This window comes from Paralichthys olivaceus, chromosome 10, assembly GCF_024713975.1.
Source record: "Paralichthys olivaceus isolate ysfri-2021 chromosome 10, ASM2471397v2, whole genome shotgun sequence".
In the NCBI taxonomy this organism is placed as follows: domain Eukaryota; kingdom Metazoa; phylum Chordata; class Actinopteri; order Pleuronectiformes; family Paralichthyidae; genus Paralichthys; species Paralichthys olivaceus.
The window spans coordinates 9,457,696-9,477,039 of record NC_091102.1 but is presented as its reverse complement, the minus strand read 5'-3'; the positions used below and the strand labels follow the sequence as shown (position 1 = coordinate 9,477,039).

General features: G+C 41.6%; 2 protein-coding genes across 3 annotated transcripts; one reads left to right on the top strand and one right to left on the bottom strand.

The window, feature by feature from the left end:
* Window positions 1–233: 233 nt before the first annotated feature.
* Window positions 234–3,964, top strand: cnmd (chondromodulin). The gene is made up of 7 exons (XM_020089856.2): window positions 234–749; window positions 893–1,036; window positions 1,498–1,638; window positions 1,759–1,872; window positions 1,967–2,120; window positions 2,523–2,719; window positions 3,267–3,964. Exons 1-7 carry the CDS (start codon window positions 678–680, stop codon window positions 3,492–3,494), a joined length of 1,050 nt encoding a protein of 349 aa, XP_019945415.2. The 5' UTR covers window positions 234–677; the 3' UTR covers window positions 3,495–3,964.
* ednrbb (endothelin receptor type Bb) lies at window positions 876–18,417 on the bottom strand. 2 transcript variants are annotated; one of them, XR_011244307.1, is made up of 10 exons: window positions 14,136–18,417; window positions 13,515–13,980; window positions 13,292–13,404; window positions 12,947–13,151; window positions 12,555–12,695; window positions 12,308–12,441; window positions 11,361–11,469; window positions 10,316–10,495; window positions 1,288–1,372; window positions 876–1,012 (listed from the first exon to the last, which is right to left on the bottom strand). XR_011244307.1 is itself a non-coding variant. In XM_069532961.1 (8 exons), exons 2-8 carry the CDS (start codon window positions 13,929–13,931, stop codon window positions 10,334–10,336), a joined length of 1,281 nt encoding a protein of 426 aa, XP_069389062.1. In that variant the 5' UTR covers window positions 13,932–13,980; window positions 14,136–18,416; the 3' UTR covers window positions 9,042–10,333. The 2 variants fall into 2 exon arrangements, 1 of the variants encoding a protein (XP_069389062.1); XM_069532961.1 differs by lacking the exons at window positions 876–1,012; window positions 1,288–1,372 and having other exon boundaries at window positions 9,042–10,495; window positions 14,136–18,416.
* Between the last annotated feature and the right edge of the window lie 927 nt (window positions 18,418–19,344).

Genomic DNA, 19,344 nt, shown 5'->3' with positions numbered 1-19,344 from the left:
ACATATTTTCAAAGGTAAAAGAATCCTTCACCTTTTCTGATTGCCTCGCAGCTCCGCAATTATCCAAAAGAAATGCGGTTCAATCTGTTTCCAAGTAACAGCAGCATTGCACGTTTGAATATATTTTCTTTAAGTGTTTCATCCTTTAATGTTATGATAAGGACCAAGTAACCTTTCCCACAAAACTACCATTTCTCACATTTTCAAATCAGCAAGCCATCGCACTATAGAAATATGAAGACCAAAGAAGCCTTGGTTCTGCAGATGAGTTTGTAGTGCAATGTTCTACCTGCTGAGACCTGTAACCAGCACAGGAAATTAATTTCTGCAAGTCATCACGATTGGCATTACACAATTTGTAAGTATTAAAACGCTTCTCAGGTTAGACAATAATCTTTCACCCGACCCTGGGTCACTGCCTGTAAAACATGACACCAGCCAATCTGTGACGAGCCCTGATCTGCTGCAAAAGTCTGGTTTTAGTTTGGTGCCACAGGATGGCCACCTTGCCTCAGGCAACCTGAACCTACAGGTAACATTCAGACGAAGAATTTAGCTCAAAGAATTTAAATCAACTGCACGTCATTCACACTCAGGCGTCACATAGTCCTCCTGTCGGATAGCCTGATTCTCCAAAGAGAGGTAACAGTACTAGATAGGATTTTATAGACGGCAGCATGGGAGAGACTGTGGAGAAAGTCCATAATACCACTCATGGATATGGCTGTTGGGAACACTGCACTCCTCTGGTAAGACAGGCCTATTGGTTTCTTTTAATTGGCATCCATGACGTAAAACTGTAAAATGTTGATATTTCCAGGAGTTTTTACTTCTATCCTGGATGCTGTTCGCTGTGTGTGATTTCTTACTTTGACTCACTGTGAACTTTAAGGGACACAGCACATCCAGCGCCGCCACCTCTGCTCCAGTCAGTCGCCTCCTGAGATGTGGAGCCGCCGTTCTCATAGTCGGCGCTGTGTTGATGCTGTGTGCATCCGTGGCTGCTCTCTACCTGTGGAAAGTCAGTGATAAAAATGTGAGTGGCAACCAAGGACTGTGCTAAAGCTTCATGGTGCAATAACAGATATCTGAAAGTGAAAAGCCAGGAGGTTATTGGTGGGATATGTCATACGAGATATTCACCAGAGATTCCCTGTAAATAACTAACAAGGCAGGAGTACACTTTAATTATATCTACAATACATATACACATACAATACTTATATCGTTTCTCACTCCATCCTGTAAGAATTAGTGCTATGTTTATTTGTGTCCTAATGAGCTCACCTGTAGGGCAAGCATCCCCATCAAGGTCTGCAAAAGCATGTCCTGTGGTGCTTTGCTCAGATTCTCAGTGTGCTAACTCAGATTTCTGAAACAACAAAAACACAGAGCAGGGGAATAAGAAGCATAAAGCTTTTTTTTTTTTTTTTTCCGTCTTTTGTATCTTTCTTTTGTGTTTGCTTCATTTTAACATTCCACTGTGATTGCTGCCAGGTTTATAATGTTCGTTACAGTATGAACATCAATGGGGAGGTGAGGGAGGGCTCCGTTGAAATTGATTCCGACAACAACCTGGAGAGATACAAAACTGGGAGCGGAGCTGGGGAAGTGGTGGAGATCCATGACTTTCAAATAGTGAGTGAGTTTTGTCCTTGTTCTCTCTTAGTTCAGAGCAGACCTCTTCTGTGTGTTTCGGAAAGATAAATAAATAAAAGCCGTCAAGTGTAAACATGGCATCTCTGTGATTTGGTGCAGGGGATTACTGGAATTCGCTTCTTCGGAGGTGACAAATGCTACATCAAATCTCAAATCAAAGCCAACCTTCCACACATGGGAGCTCACAACAAAGAGACGCTAATGTTCGACCTGGTACGTACACAGCACTTCTCACCAAACATTGCTGACATTGACATTCTGGCTGCTGTCAACACATTTCTATGATATATCTTTTTTGTCTTTGCAGATGGATGAATTGATGCCAGTGAGGTTTGACGAAGGGTTCCTTGTTTGGGTCGCAGGAGAGCAGCCGCTGACGGACACCAGTTTTCTGAGCAGCAAGATTCTGGGTCTTTGTGGGGAACTTCCCATTTTCTGGCTCCAACCTGCTTTCCCCAAAGGTCGTCTGCTCTTCACCGTTCACATTTTTCATTCACTCCATCACACAGGTTGTATAGAAAAACTGTTCCGCTACCATGCGTCATACATTTCTTCATAGTTTAGGCTCGCCTGCAATTTCCCTTATTGCTGACACAGTCTTGCCTGAGAAGTTGGTGAAACACATGAACATCTCGAACATTATGAACTACATTCAGAGGCCTGCACCCAAAAAAAGGCTCCAGTCGGCTATTAAAAAAGATTGATCTTGAAATATGCAAGAGTGCCTGATATCACTGCTGCTGATTTAATTATTCAGGACATCTGAGACAGACCCAGCTATGTGGGATTGAGCTCTGAGGACATGTATGTCGTCTTGTGGATGTTGACCCAATACTCTTGCCTCTTGCGGCCGCCTGTAACAGATGGGGAAAGGAGAAAGAGAGATACGGAGCGAGCCAAGCGGCAGTTTAGCGTGGAGGAGTTGGAGGCGCCTGCTGAGGAGAGGGACCTGGTGAGTCACGCGGAAGACGCTGCCGCCTCCAGAGTCGTGGAAGGAGACCAAGAGGAGGGGGCTCAGTCGACGGCAGGGTCGGCGTTCAATCCTGAAAACCCCTATCATGTGAGTAGCAAGTTCGTCAACAACACTGTGATAAACAAGACTCCAGAGCTGGTAAACTGATTAACTATCAAGAGGGCACAAACCGAGGCCTGAAGCAACCCCTGAAGTAACAATAATTTAAGAAGTGAAGTTTCTTGGTTTTGTCAACACTTTTTACAGATGAATACATAAAATCCTTAAGAGGCCAGACTTGTTAAAAATGCATTCTCACACAAATAGAAGTTTACAGCGTGGAAACGTGCCAACCAGGATTTATTCCTCCGGTCAGCTGTGTGGCCTTCACCGGTGCTGCTGTTTGGGGAGGTGTCGTATTAGCAACTATAATCACAGATCACTGGGAGTAACAGCTGCCATTCCAAGTCAACGAACTTGTGAACTAAAGTGAAAATTCCCACCGGTTATTAAAATTCATGTTGCCTAAGAGAGGCTGGAGTCACGTGTTTTAAGAGGATGAGAAGTTTTTCTGACAACATTTGAATTGCAAATGTGAGTTTAAGTTGAGAAGAAAGACTGCTCATCAAAATTAACTTTGCTTCAAAAACTGCAGCGCAGCGGAGCGGCTGGAGAGGAGGGCGCCGTGACCTTTGACTCCATGTTAGACCACCAGGGGATCTGCTGCTCGGATTGCCAACGCAGCTACACTCACTGTCAGAGAATATGCGAGCCTCTGCGTGGCTACTGGCCTTGGCCTTACCACTACAGAGGATGCCAGGTAGCATGCCGAGTCATTATGCCTTGTCGTTGGTGGGTGGCTCGCATCTTAGGTGTTGTGTGAGGAAAACACGCTACATCTGTGAGGGAACAGCGCTTTATTTTCCTCCCAAAGATGAAAAGAATATCTCCACATTCTCAGCTCTGATGCGGATATTTATTTTCCGGCTTTGACTGTAAATACCGTCAGAGCTTCACCTGTTACGTGAAATGCAGATGTATGGTGTACGATTATCTGTGCTCTAATCCACGTTATACAACATATTTCACACATAAATGTTACATATAAACAGGTGCTTTCTCTTTGTAAGCATGCGCGGCTGCTTTACATAGCTACAGTAAAACCAGGACACATAAATGACATATTCCTATTTGCAGCAACAGCCTCACAAATGATTCATTTTTGCATCTTGTAATACCAAGGCTTAATGCACTGTACTGTGTTTAATGGAGGGTGTGGGACTGAGTCCAAATGCTCTGCAGATCATGTACCTTTTCTGACTGAATAGGCTTCAATAAATTCTAATTACAGTATATGCTGGCTTTGATGTAGCTGTTTTTGTGTGTGTTTGCGTATCTGTGTGTGTGTGTGTGTCATTCATGTGTTACTCATGTTGTGGGGACCTAAATCTGTTTACACACTCACATTACAGGGTCTTGTCTTTCTCATGCATAGAAAAAGTCCTCTGCCTGCAGGACATGAATCATTAAATGTCAAAGTAATAGGTTAATGGTTAGAAATGCATGTACTAGGTAAGGTTACGGTTAGATTAGGTCTCTAGGAAATGTCCTCTGAAGTCATGAAGACACAATGTGTGTGTGTGTGTGTGTGCATCACATGTTGTTTCCATGGTTCCACAGGGTGCTTTCCTGATAAAACTGAAGTGACAGCAATGGTTGCCATAACTTACATTCACAGCTCAGAATCAGTTTGAGGGCAATGCAATTTGTGCACACTGACATCTGCATTGATGTGATGTAATGTGAGATGAGTGTCACGGCAATGATGGAAAATATTTCCACAAAAGTGACATTTATATTAAATATATAAATCAGTGAGGGATTTTTTTCTCTATGAAAAGAGGAGGAGGGACGATGCTTCCAAATAACACGATCACAGAGAAAGGCTTTTTCCTTTTCAATTTTTTTTGCACAGCTGCTATTGGGACTTGTGGCGTAGCCATTCTGAAAACCTCAAAATCAAAAGAAATCAGATTACTATCTCCAAAGCCATATGCCAACTTTCTAAATAATTGAAAGGACCCATGTTGTGATCAAGACGATTTCACAGGGGGTGATCCAGGCACATCAAATTACAACAGATGTGAAATTGCACCATATCTGCCACTAAAACCACATTGAAACACACAAAGAGATGCTTGTCTCTTTGCTTGGAGATCTTCCCTGGTTTTCATGGGGGTAGAGGTGCTTATCACATCGGCAGTGCTGATAAGACGGCCTCTGTGCTTCCGTAGGCTATATAATATTAATCCCTCTCCCATGTCTGCAGATGCACTTAAAGGAAGGTGACAAGCATGACATATCCAGGACCTCCTGATGGCTCATGCTCTGGAGTGCAGCCGCTAAAAGAGCCCCAAGTACCCTCAAGTGATGTAAATTTGCAGGGGGAGTCCAATTTCCATCACACTGCTGTCACTGCCATGGTCATTAAACTAAATCATCCCGCTGTGTGTCACAAGGCTCCCATTTTAAAGTCCCCTCAATAATGGAGTTATACTTGGACTGCAGATTGCAGCACAACAGTGGCTGACCTAACAGCAGCCAAAAGAGTTTCCTACACGTTAATTCACCTTGAGAAATCACAGGAACACAGTGTTTACACAGTGAGGAGATACCTAGAAATCATTTATTAATTGAGAAACGCCTCAGTACCTCAGTGGCACCAGTTTCACTTCAACAGGTCAACTTCTGGAGTAAGCAACTACAGCTGGAATTTAAACATGACGCGTTATGTGCCTGTTGCTGTCGGCGGTTTCCTTGGGTTTCACTCAGAATACGTTGATGCAGCAGCGAAAGACAAAAAGCTCAGAGTCTATGCAAGACGAAAGGAGATGAGAAACACAAAGCAAAAAGGGGGAGAAAAAGAAAACACATCAACACAAGCAACAACTCAAAATGGAATTTAAACCGAGAAAAAACACATAGCTCACAACAGCAGTTTTGTTATCCCGAGGCCCTGTCTCTAAAAAAACTTGTTTCCTTTTACAATTCCTCTCCTAAGAAGAGAAATGTACCCCCGTCGAGTAGAAAAGACGAATGTGTCGGAGAGCAGCTTCAGAGTGTGAGACAGTGGTGCCTTTTTGTTTGTCTCCCCTCTGGAGCCAAGCTTACCCTGGGAGCCCTGCAGGCCAGGGAACAAACAGAGCTTTGTGAGCACTGACCCACTGTGCCCAGCAGCCAGACTGCAAACCTCCACTCCTGCGCTAATAGGAAACCACAGATGAGGAGTCCGCAGCGGGGGGAGCTTTCTCGCATCCACCTGTGCTTTCATCATTGCCCATCAAAACAAGCAAAGGCAGGCAGGGAGCTCTGGTGCTCTGGTGACCACTGAATCAAAAGCTTTTTCACCAACATCCCCTCAGCACAAACAGTTGGCAGAATGCTTTTGGGATAGCGTAGCTGCTGATTTATCTCGTACAGCATGGATTTGTTCTAATCAAGCCTGTGCACTGACTGGAGCTCCCTATGAATACGTCAACAGCCTGTCATAAATTTGCCTGTAGTTGCCCAAGAGGCATTAGAAGTGTGAATAGAAGTGTGAAGTGAACCACTCTAGTAAACGTGTCCTACATTTGATTGCGTGTTTTCCATTACATCCAGACATGAATGAAATAAACAGTAGTGACAGTCCATTTTGCACCTTAACCAGAACACAGAAACCCTTTTAGGCAAGCTCATTATGTTTTTCTGCAAGAAAGCACCGCTGTACGCTTATAGATGTTGGCGTTGTGAAAAAACCTGTTACCCGCAGTTTTGCACTGGCAGTAACAAGCCGGGCAAGGAGTATTTGTCTTTTCTTTTCTCCCGAATGGTCAGAAATAACATGGCGGGACAGAAAAAACGGGGGGAGGGGACAGTTCGGTACAAGGCTTAAATGCTTTTTAATCCCATGGTTGAGTGATCACTTGCAGCTCTGCCCAGTAGTCTGACTCTGCCTGCCATTTGCAGGTCTCTCCAAAGTTTCTTTGCCATTGGCTCGAGTGTCGACTTCTCTCTCTCCCTCCTATTTAGTATGCAAGCTCTAAATGGCCATTAATTAAATGCCTGCTGGTATTGTATAAAGATCTCTGTCGTGTTTATTCCATTAAGTTAAAACTGTGAATAGTCTACACAACTACTCGCATTCAGTGAATTACACTTTCTATGTAATGGAGCACTATAGCCATCCTCCTGGGTGACTCAATTAGTCCGCACACACTGCAGGGATTTCTTTATATTGCACTTGGTTGCATGGTGTCCTTTTTTTCTTGAGACGTGCTGTATATGTGTGACAGTGGTGGAGGTATCCAACCTGCAGTGGATGTCAAGAGTTCCTCTCCAGAGGTGGGCAGTTCTCTCTTTTACAACACAGCAGGCGTGAGCTCTGTGCTAGGACACATAAATCATCATACCTCACCCACATCTTTTTTACTCTGCCTGTTAGTGAAGTTTAATTTGAAAATAAACGCCAATGGGATCAATGTTAAGAGATTTCCAAACAAAATATGGCATTTCAGAAAAAAGTTCACTCATCCTAGGACGAACCCCAGAAATGTACACATCCTCTGGTGTGGTACTTAAAATGAGCTATAGATAGCTCAGAGTGGAATCAAGACAAGACTTCACATCGACACACTGCAAGAGAGAAGAGAATCATCTCCTCCACAAAGCAATGTCAAGAGGCTTGCCACATGAAAGCAGAAGTTGTCCAAAGAGTAGCAGGAAGTACTGACAAAGTTTATGAGGAAAAAAAAAAAAAGTAGTGTGTTTTTAATCCTCAGCAGCACATGCAACAATGAGGGAGCCCGAGTGCTTAGATATGCCACCCCGGGGGCAGGCTCTATACTTAAGGCTTACAACAGCCTCATTATCTCCCTCAACTCACATCAGATCCTAGCAGCAGTTTGTCACAGGCAGGCTCCTCTCTGCCAGTAGGCATCAGACCAATCCTTCTGCAACACTACTGTACATAATTGCCATATGGACAGCATTTTGAGCCAGACTGAAGACTAAAAAGCCCTCCAGGCAGATTCCCCAGATAACTAAATGAATATTTTATCTCATTTCCATCTAATTTGCACCACATTATTATACAGAACTGAATTTTTTAATTAATTGATAGAACAGATCAAACACAGGTTTACACTTTGATTTTCGAGAGCTGTTATTTTGATAATTTGCATGGTTTTTTTTCGCATGCCAAGCTTTTATAATCTCCCAGAATTTCAGCATCTCTATATAGAAACACTATAATAAAACATACAGCAAATTAATAACTGTCAGCGCACATGAAATGCCTGTCTTGGTTGTGTGAGCAGCTCTGGCGAGAAGTTCTTTTACCTGCCACTCGACTGATTAATTAATTTCACACTGTTTAATTAAATCCACAGTCTGGGGAGTCTGGGCGGCACTGTGGGGAGCCCTATCTGAGCCATGTGTGTACAGAGATTACTAAAGAAGGTCTCACACACCCGCTCTCCCACTAATGTTGACACTGACGTCACCCTCCTCTGGATACCGGAGCCTGATTCTGTCAATGTCATCCGGCAGTTGTGAGCTTTTACTGCTGGGGACATGATAGCCTTGCACCATTTGTTGATTATCTGCTGGCATTTACATTAACAAAAGGACACCGGGGCGCTTGACTGCATTTGACACAAATTAATATTCGACAGAAGTGTCTCATGAAATGTGTTGGGGCAATTTGTAAACCTTGGATTCATCGTTTGTGATATTAAACTGTACAAATACAAATAAAGGGCATCTAAATTGCCATAAATGCAATTAGCTTTAGCGTAAATGTATATGTTCAACATTGTTGTAACCAACAGTCAAAGCTTCAGAGATACAGAGACGCTGTGTCTCTTATGTCAGAACAGAGAGGTGTCCAAATGTGCAGCACAGCAAGCAATATGACAGTGGCTGGGGAGCATGCATTAACTTCTTATTTTCCCCCAAATCATATTTTTGGCATCTCTAATCAAAAACAAACACATTTTGATTGTCTGGCTCAAATCTCTCTTTACAGCACAACTTAAAAACAAGACGAAATATAAATGCAATCCGATGTTTGAATTTTGACGATAATGTCTGTCGACGCCCAAAAAAAATTAGAAGGATCATGCTGATCCCTGAACTTTAATCCGTCACAATAACAAACCAGAACCTGATGCGAGCTGCCGTTAGCTCAGTTTAATGTTTTTATACGTTGAGGAAAGCAAAGCTAATCGATTGAACAGAAAAAGATGGCAGCCTGCTGGTCTGATGTGATGTGACGTGGAACCAGTTTTTCCTTGTGCTCTCTATTTGATGTGCCAAGAGCGATTAGAGCAACAAACACATCCCCCAATGCCCAAGACGTGAAAAAGTCATGATACCAAACAGCATTTCCATTTTTATATGCATGGTTGAATATAACATTTTTGAAAAAGAAAAGTTTCCAAGCGTGTTTCCGTTTTATTTCTAATTGAAAAACAAATTGCAGTTTCCGTTAACTAGGGTTTAAATAAGGCTTCTTCTTTGTTTATACAGTACGTGCTTGACATTAATGGAATAAGCAAAAGTTTAATATGAGCAATATACAAGAGTTAACTGGAAACTTTAATTAGCTTTAGTAAATGTCATTGTCATCATTGCACCTCATCACAAACACCACAAGGAGTCAGACGCTTTTATTCAAATGAACTGTTGAATCTTTACACAGTCGAGTTGTTTTCTCGACTCAGACGAGAGGAACTTTTTACAATCACTCCAGCACACAGCATCAAGACAGGTTTGTGAACTGATGCAGCATTAGCTGGAAGAGCAGCCCCCTATTTGTGCTTGCCTTGTCCTGTGACAGGGAGACCTATCAGGTGCTCATCTCTGCAACCCCCCCAACCCGCCTCCTCCCATCGCTGTCTCCTCCTGACCTCATTCTGTCATCTTCGTTTTCCTTCTTCCCCACTCTCAAGTCTTTTATAAAGTGTCTCCATGCATTACACATTTAACAATGCATTAAAAATAGGCCACCATCAATCAGTCATTCAGCAGCAGAGACAGGGAATCTACTTGTGGAACCAATTTGATATGATTCTCGAGGTTCAAGCACGAAATGGGAAATGCTATAAACTCTGTCATCTTCTAGGGTTGCTTCCTATGGGGGGGGGGAACTTAACAGAGATGAAAACAAGCGTTTATGTTCTAATAATAAGCCAATCCCTGAAAACCCACCGCAACCACCATTTTTTAAAATTCCCATTTGCTTGATTTACTGTGGCACACTGTCTTTCCAGAATGCCGAGACAGAATCAGAATAATATGCAGAAGCTGAGCCGTGATAAGATCCCTGCTGATGGGTGCCAGGTTAACATGGTGCCCGAAACAATGGTTTGAGAACTGTGATGCATGATACAGGAAAGGTACTAGGTAGAAATCTGATGTAATGGTCGGGAGTGAGTCAAGCCCTGAGGGAAAATAGTCTGAACAGTCAGACTCCAGGTTGCTCATGCCAAAGCAGATGTTCAGCTGACGACAGCGGCACAGAAAGACAGCCCTGCATGTTATTCGCAAAAATGTATTTTATATGAGTAGAAGGCACATCAAATTTGCGGAGCCGCCACTTTGGTATCTGCTATCATTGCACATTGTACTGCTTGTTTAATAATGAAACGCTGAATAACTCACAGTTCCACGTGAGTTTTGTTAACACAGTAAGGTGTTCTCCTGCTCAGGCTGAGGCTGCTTGTGAGCTTTGATGCTGCTGCTCCGCTCTGAGGCTTGATCCTGCATCCTGGACTTTGAAACAGACTGCACTTCGTCATGGGTAACAGCTTGAAGAGGTAGACACAAACTGCAGAGACACGCCTGAAGGACCACAGACAGACACACACACACACACACAGACACACACACACACACACACACACACACACACACACACACACACACACACAAAGACATTCGGTCAGTGAGTAAAAACACATTTACCATCAGCTTCAGATGGAGAAAATGGCTCCTTGGAAAATCCATTTATGTGTGGAGATATCATAAAGAAATGGAAGTGGAAGGCAGCATTGCCCATGTTGTATTAATAAATATCCAATGTATGAAGCATTAATTAATTCAGTGAGAGCAAATTGAAAACTGTTGTGTTTGATTTCCCTGGGTCATGTTGAAAAGTTTTGAGTCTTGTAAATGAAGTCAAAAGGATTAATATAATGCAAAAATAGTATATGATTTCTTTTTACATAAATATTTTACTCAATAATTGCAGAAAGGAGAGTAGATATCTTTATGCACTGTGCTGTGCAAAAAACCTGACGATAGCCACATAGAATCAAAGAAAGATTTCTGCTTCTGAGGGAGTAATACAATAAAGCCTTTTAAAACCCTTACCTTGGAAATTGCCTTCAATCTATGTTTGCTTTTCTTCAAAACACATCACTGTGATTCACTGACAGACTGTCTGATACAATGCCAAATGGGTGGGTGGGTGTTTTCCTTTTTTTCCTCATTCCTGACAATGTTTTTCCAGACAATTTCTACTTATTGCCCCCTCAGGTAATACCCCCCTCATCACTTGCTCCAGTCCGTCCATTTTACAGACATGACTCCATACATCCTTGACGACACCCACAATGGCTCATCCAGCATGGATCAAATTGTTTTCACCCCCACCAGCTTCGCCTAGAATTGAATAGTGCCATATGAAAATAACGGTAAAGCTCACCTTGAAACATAGCTGGAATCTTTTGCTGACGATGTACAATGCGATGGGGTTGATGCAGGAGTTGAGCGATGCCATGTTGATGCCAAAGTAATCCAGGACAAGAAAGGCACTGAAAAAAATTAATATTGAGTAAATCACACAAAACGACACAGATGATGATGCTTTAAATATTGATACATATCTCCTTCTATGTTAGACACTGTTATTTCTCATGAATGTTTAAACACAGTTATATTGTTGAAGTACACTTCTTCTTTGAGATAAGATACAACTTTATTGATCCACACACTTGTTGCGGCAGCAGACAAGTCAGAAAGAGGAAGAGAAAAGAATAAAAATTTTAAATAATATGTACAAAATACACCTTTCACTACAGATATATTGGTTTGAACAAAAATGTAAGAGGGGGAAATGATTGCACAAGCATGTGAAACTGTATTTGTGCAAAAGTAGGAGATGTTGACATAGAATTGTTCATATAAGTGGGGATCACACTGTTTATATGTACAGAGGCACAACAAAGAAAATGAATAGAATATGAGCACAAAGTGTTTTTATCATTGTCTTTTATGTTGTTTGATTTGATGCTTGTCTTTTAATTTTATTCTTTACTTGTATTTGACATTGTGTCTTCTTTTATTACACAACGCTCTGTAAGCCGAGGCTGGTCTTAATTGTGCTATATAAATAAACTTGACTTCTGTCTGTCCTGGGAGAGGGATCCTTCACTTGAGAATCTCCCTGAGGCTTCTGCATTTTTTCCCCCGTTAGAAGTTGTTTTTTTTACCTTTGAAAGTTTGTTCTCACGCTAGTCGAGGGTTGAAGACAGAGGAGGTTGCACTTTGTACACATTGTTGAGCCCAGTGAGGTCAATTGTGATTTGTATATGTGGGCTATACAAATACAATTTGAGTTAATAAACAAGAGAGGGGACGTCTTCTGCTCACCTCAGTAGTTGACACCTGTTTGGATCTTTCTCATCATATATGGTTAATTTCAAGATTCTGCTCAGGTACAGAGGCAGCCAACAGAGAGCAAACACAATCACCAAGCAGAACACAGTTTTTGCGACTTCTAGTCTCTGTAAAAGAAAAGATATCGTCATTATTAACATCTATGGTAACTTAACATTTGACGTGTGCAAAAAAACAAATATGTGGTGTAAAGAATTTAAGTAGAAGATTAGTTAATAACCTGCTTGGTGTGGTCACTCAACACATTCTCAGTCTTTCGCAGCATTTTCCTGGTCATGAGCGCGTAGAAGATGGCGGTCCAGGCCAGTGGCATGCAGAAGTAAAAGCCAAAGAGCCACCAGTCTTTCACTGATTTATAAAACTGTGGATGAAACATGATAGAAGCCCAAAGACAGTCAGTGCTGCAGATCCGGAGATGATCAATGGTTGCCATGTTAAAGTATAGAGAAAAAAAAAGCAGGTGTGCTCTATAAAGACACTTCCAACATGTTGGTATCTGCAGGATGAACTTTCCTTCCAGATGTTATAAATACAACTGTGTGTCATATATGAAAGTACAATCAAATCAAACACATGTTTCATTCTGTTGCACACTGGAGACAATTACATCACCTGCATGAACCGTGTGGTTTGCATGGGATGAAGCAGACATATCCTCAGATGCTTTTCTTTATAGTTCATCGTTATCATGTCAAAGCCGACAAGTTCAGGCGCAGCCAGCAGGATAGAGACGACCCATATCAGAGTTATTTCAATTGCTGTCCACACTGACACCCCGATGCCTTTGATTCTATTCCAGGAAACCACAGCTCGGTATCTGCGGAAATCAAGGGGAAAATGTTAAGACTTCTTTACAATGTTACAATACAAGTGCTGATGTAAAACAAACGTGTCCTTGATGGAATACAGATATGTAAAGAGTTTTCTCTTAGGGCACAGCGCTGGTTATCTCCTTACCTGTCAACACTCAAAGCACACAGGCTCAACACTGTGATTCCAACAGAGGTTTTCTGTATGAAGGGGACGAGTTTGCACAGCACTAAACCAAAAGGCCAATCCTCTGCCATGAGCTGAAACATGAGCAACACACACTTTCAGTAAAAAGAAAAGGAAAGCACCAACTGATTCAAGCTAAGTTTTAAAAAGTGCAGAGAGAGGTGTGGCATCGTATACAACTCACCCTGTATGCGTTTATTGGGATGTCGATCACAATGTGGATCAGATCGCCCAAAGCCAGACTTCCGATGAGTATGTTGGGTCCACTCCTCATGCTTTTGTTCACATATATGATTCTCAGCAAGGTTACGTTCCCCACTATTCCAACAACAAACACCAGCAGTGAAACCACAGTATTGACATATTTGAAGGTGTCTCTGATCCCTGCTGACTCTAGGCACATAGGAGGGTGCGGTGTTTTTGGTCCTGCTGCATCTGGCGGATGGATTGAGCCGTTGGATTTCTGCTTTTCTCGTATAAAAATACCCGGGGAGGTCGTTTCAGAGACTTCAGTTCCAGGTACCCGCTCTGAATGCTGATCGCTGGCCTCTCCACCGATGACAACAATCCCCAAACAAAGAGCAAGCACCATGGTCCACATCGTTGACGACTTCTTGAAAAAGGACCCTGAAATGCTTATTTTGCCGGCACTGGATTGAAAACGAGAGTGAGAATAATTAGCTCGGCAGCTCTGAGAATTAACAACAAAGCGTTGAGACAATGGAAAGGATTTGGTTAACTTACTGATCAAAGGGCGACATGAACTACATTAACAGCACTGATACGGTGAATAATGCCAGCTTACCTCCAGAAGCAAACTCAACTCGGCATGAAATCAATCTGTAATAGCAAAAGAACAGGCTGCAAGTTTAAAGGACTGATCTTTGTTGTTGTGGCTTCTATAAATGTAAGAACCCAGCAGCTGGAAATCAGGGTTTTATAGGCTGAGGTACTGCTGTCAGCGTTAGTCATCCATTTGTCAGTAGTGACTGTAATTATTACCCTTGATGCATCACCCCAAATAAAAGGATGGTGCGGAAGGGTATTGTTTGTTATCACTGAGTGAGATCATTGTTTAGGCTTCAGTGGAGATATTATGTAGCTGCCACCTACAAGTTGGCATCTTGTAATAAAGAGCACAGAAAATCCAAATGTAGCCAAAATGTTTTTTTTCTTTTTCTTACAGTCACAAAGCTTTTATCACTAAGTCATCAGGGGTCGTAACAGGATGTGGAAAAACTGTGCTCTGAAACTGTATGACATTTTGGATGTACATGAGCCTGATGCGCTCCCACTGCACTTGAACAACAACAAAAATGATACAAATGGAAGCGTGCATTATTCAGCGAGAGACCTCTGGAGAGTTCGCTGCAGTTGTCATATCACGTTTTTAAAAGATGAGTCAGTCTACATCCTACTACAGAGATACTGCTGCTACATCTCCCGAGAGTCCCAAAAAAGGTGATTTCTCCCCTCGACAACTTGACAACCCGAAGAGCCCGGAGGAACACGAAACATGTGACGACCGCGAGCGCCTGGAGGAACACGAGACGTGTGACGACCAGAAATTTCTCATTGTTAATATCATACCTGACAACCACTGCTGCAGCTCCCTTTCTTATGAACCCTCAAATCTGTGCTCTGCCAGCAACAAATGACCTTGAGAAAACTGTGTGCTGGCATGTTTCCACGAGAACAACTGATTTAGAAAAGTAAGTTGGTGGAGTTAGAGGTGAAAAACTTTTCACATCACGGCTATAAATTCCTCATTAATACAAACAAAGATTAATTTTCACATAAGTTGCTGGAAAGAACCAAGACGCTCAAGTACATTATCTATAAATCAGAAACAGCCGAAACATGGTAATAATGTTCCCCTAAGAAATCAGTGTCTTTTTAATGACCATGTCATTGACCTACAGTTTTGCTATTTTATCTCCTGCAGTATTTATGTGGTTGCTACTTGGTTTTATGCAGATTTTAATTTAAAATGCAATAACATTTATCTGAAATCAGTTTCTGGTGACTGCAATATAATGACATCGTGCAAGTCAAGCTGGTCAGAGTGATTTAAAAGATTTTTATTCTGAGTTTATATCAGGGTTATAATGAGGCCTTAAAGCTCCACTAAGTAATATTACAATTAATGACTGTTGTTCAGGGTTTTACAGTGCTTTACATTATTACTGCTACTTTTATCTCAGCAAGTATCTGAGCACCAAAATGTTCAGATAAAATATTGTAGCCTATGGGTGAGTATTCTACTGACAAAGTTACTAACTAGCTGGTCTTTAAATACTATCTAAACAAGATTTTTTTCTTTGAGAGTTGATACAGAACCCAAAAAAATAGCAGTTAGATTGATGTAGTGTTTCCCCATGTCTGCTGAACAAGAAAATAAATAAATAAGATACAAAAATAACTATAAAAAGAAAAAAACACTTTACCAGTGAACTAGAAGGGGACTCAAAGAGCGCATACTTCCACCAAGGCTGATTGGCTGTTTTATCAATATATTGCATATTGAGATCAGATGCATACGTCATGTAAACAAAAATGTTTGCAAACTGTTTACATCCAACACAGACAAAATATCCATTCTCTGAAATAGTTGGAGGAATATTCATTAACGAACAGTAACTGCATAAAGATCACCCCCCTTACAATACTTATTTTGATTCACATTCATCATCCAAATCTACACCAAATGTGACCTGTTCATAGATGTTATTACTCTACACACGTCTGATTTTTGTCATAAAGATCTCTGCAGTGTTCCCCTCTGATGCATACCACATCCTTACACCCCAAGTTTAGCGGTAACATGCTCAGCTAGTTTTGTGTAATCTTGCCGCAAACAATCGATCCAAACAACCAACGCAGGTGGAGGTAAATAATATGCCAGAGGTGCCTGTTTCTCGTGTTATAAAACATTCCTCTGCCTCCAAGAGGACAAACAATCGATACAGCTTTAAGATTAATTGAATTGCTCTGGTAAAGTCTTTATTGCTGTAACTTCCTGTCTCTGTGTCTTCAGCAGTCCGGTCTTACCAGAATTCATGGAGAAGCGTGCGCCGGATGAACGATGTGCTGTCGAAAAGTAAATGGAAGATCTCCAGCTGTTGCAGGCGGAGGTGGGTGACAATAGACGCTGTCCCTGATTCTTCAGAGGTATTTGTTCAACGCAAAAAAATGTGAGTTATGCAAGTCAGGTCAGGTCATTGACATTTCTAAAGCCCATAATTGTCAAAATAGTTTCAAAGCCCTTGGCAGCGCAAAACCTCACATTTTTCATTTGAGTGGTTATTCATCGAAGAATCTACAGCATGCGTTTCTTGTATTCTCATCACAAGCCAGAAGATGAAAAGATGACAGGGAGGGAGCATGATGCACCTCATGTAGGTCAGACTCGTCTCAGCACACAGACCAGAGCCAAAACAAACTCCTCATGTTCACAAGGTACCATTGACTTAGTGCATTAGCTCTGTATTACCCGCAGAGCCTGGAAATAATGACGACCTTTTTTCATTCTCCCGCAGTAATAGCAGTGTGTGGAGGCTATAATATCAGAGGTGGAGAGGTGATTGTGAATCTGTTCTCTGCTGCACTGCAGGTTCCCGAGGATGAATCTAAACAGGATGTGCATCTCGCTCAGTGTGACTATTGCCAGCAGCGATGTCAGCCCTTCATACACAGTGAACTGCTGGAAAATGAAACCAACTTTGAGGGAGTAAGTGCGGCTTGTTTACCTCCGACAAGAAATTGAAAATTAATTTATTACTGAAAATGACTGTTCGGATAACCTCTCCGCCGAAATGGAATCATCCTTATTTGTGGTGGGTTCATAGGAAAGATGACTGCTGTAAGTAAAAACAAAACAAAAAAGAAAATTTCTTTTATTGAGTCGCTCTGTTGTGAGCGAGCAAAACAAAAGAGAGCATATCCTGGAAAACAGGAGTTTGATAAAAACAAATTTAAGTGAACTTTTGTGCACTCAACATAAGTGAGGAGAGGGAAGCTGCTAAAGAGCAAATAAGGGTGATAACATGCAAGCTTCATTTTGTGTAGCAGATATAATGTGTGGCATATATGTTGAATGTATAATGCTACATAGCATTAAGAGACTCCATTTCCCCTTGTGTTTGCTGTAGGGGAAAATATGAGGTGGCACCTGAATTTGATTCTCAACATGTTCTCCAACTTGTGCTTGTATTGCACTTTTCATTTTGTCCAAGCTTCATCCTGACATGTATCAGATATACTGTATTGCATATACTGTATGTTGACTGTTACATGGCATTAAGAGACTCTGTTTCTCCTTGTGTTTGCTATGGCAGAAAATATGAGGTGGCACCTGAATTTGATTCTCAACATGCCCTTCAACTTTTGCCTGTATTGCACTTTTCTATTTATTTTTTTTTCAATGTAGGCTTGGATTGAAAAAACCTTAAAAAAAAAGGCAACTTGAATGAAGACGTATGTAAGAATGCAACCCAGGGGCCCTAGTCTAGACAAACTAGTACGTATCAAATACGTAGTTATCTCTATTCTGCTTAGGCCATATTGAGATCAAACATAAAACCCACTCCTACAGGCTGTCAAAGAGATTCCCCTCATCAGAGATGAGCCTCATATCCCTCACTTAGATATTTAAAAAAAAAAAGCTGCTGGCATGTTTACACTACAAGAGAAGACAGCTGGCAAGCTAAAAGTATGTTTGTGCTTTTGTACTGACATCGCTGTTGCTTTGGTCGGCCCCTAAAGCAGAATGGCTGTTTTATCATCAGTGCATTTTGCAGTCATAAATAATCCGACTATCACAGCAAAAAAAAACAAACAAAAAAACAGAGGCAACTGAGAAGTTCTACAAAAGTGGAGAATGTTTTCTGACCTTGTGTCCAGATGGAGCAGCTAATGTTTTTGAATCGTTTTGAGCAAAGCACAAAGTGGAGGATCAAGGATGGAGTCAAAGCACTAATGAGAGGTTGCGTGCTTGTTCTCTTTAATTAAAGGTTTGCAGTGTTAATTATACTTAATAGACAAAGTTATCCTTTGGGAGAGCAGCTATTATAAAATCCTCTGCAGAAGCTGCTGACTTCAGTTACATAATATATGGAGGACAAGGAAGTAGCGTCCAGCATCAAAGACTCTTTTAAAGGCCGCTGCTCTTGACACTATCCCAGAGAATGGTATAATTAACATCATAATAACTACTAAAAATAACATTCACATGCTTTATAAATACACCTGTTAAGTGCAATACTTGAAACAAAGCTCTTGCATTTTTCTATCAAGGGACATTTCAATTTTCATAACAACCTTCAAGGGCCTAGAATTATAGAAAATATTTCAAACTTACCTCTCGGATATGATGGCTCTTTGTGGAGGCGTCTGATGTCAGATGGTAGTGATGATGATGCTACTCACAGATGGTTTTCCAAGTTTGGATCAGTCAGTCTTGAGTGGAAATACGTCAGTTCAGAAAACAATCTACCCACAGCAAACAGAAATGCAGATATCAGTGCTGTGTATCCTCTGAGTGGAAAGAATCCTCAGGACACAAGAACCTGAGCAGAGGGAGGTTGTCGGACAGTAGCTTTGAGCTTGTCATTGTTTTGAAGGTGAGTGAATTGGTGTTTGTCAGACACATCAGCTGGTTCCCCATTTAACACCTTAACAAATATGAACAGTTCCTTTCATGTACTTTCATGTCCTGAAACGTATCACCAAATGCCCGAAGGAGTTTTTCACCAGAATATCCAGGTGTCATATCAGGCTCATGTTCTTGCACAATAATGTACAGCCAGTGTTCACAATGGACAATTTCACTTTGTCCAAAACTAAGCAGTTTCAAAGCAGCAACTCTAGGCTCCTTCACAAATCCTCCTTCTAAAGAGGGTTAATCTTATTAGCGATTAGCTTGCTCACAACAAACCTGCAAAACTTTGTCTCTGCCTGAACGTGGACTCGTGAAAGCTGCTGGTCGGACACACAAACTGTCCATTGTCCTTCCC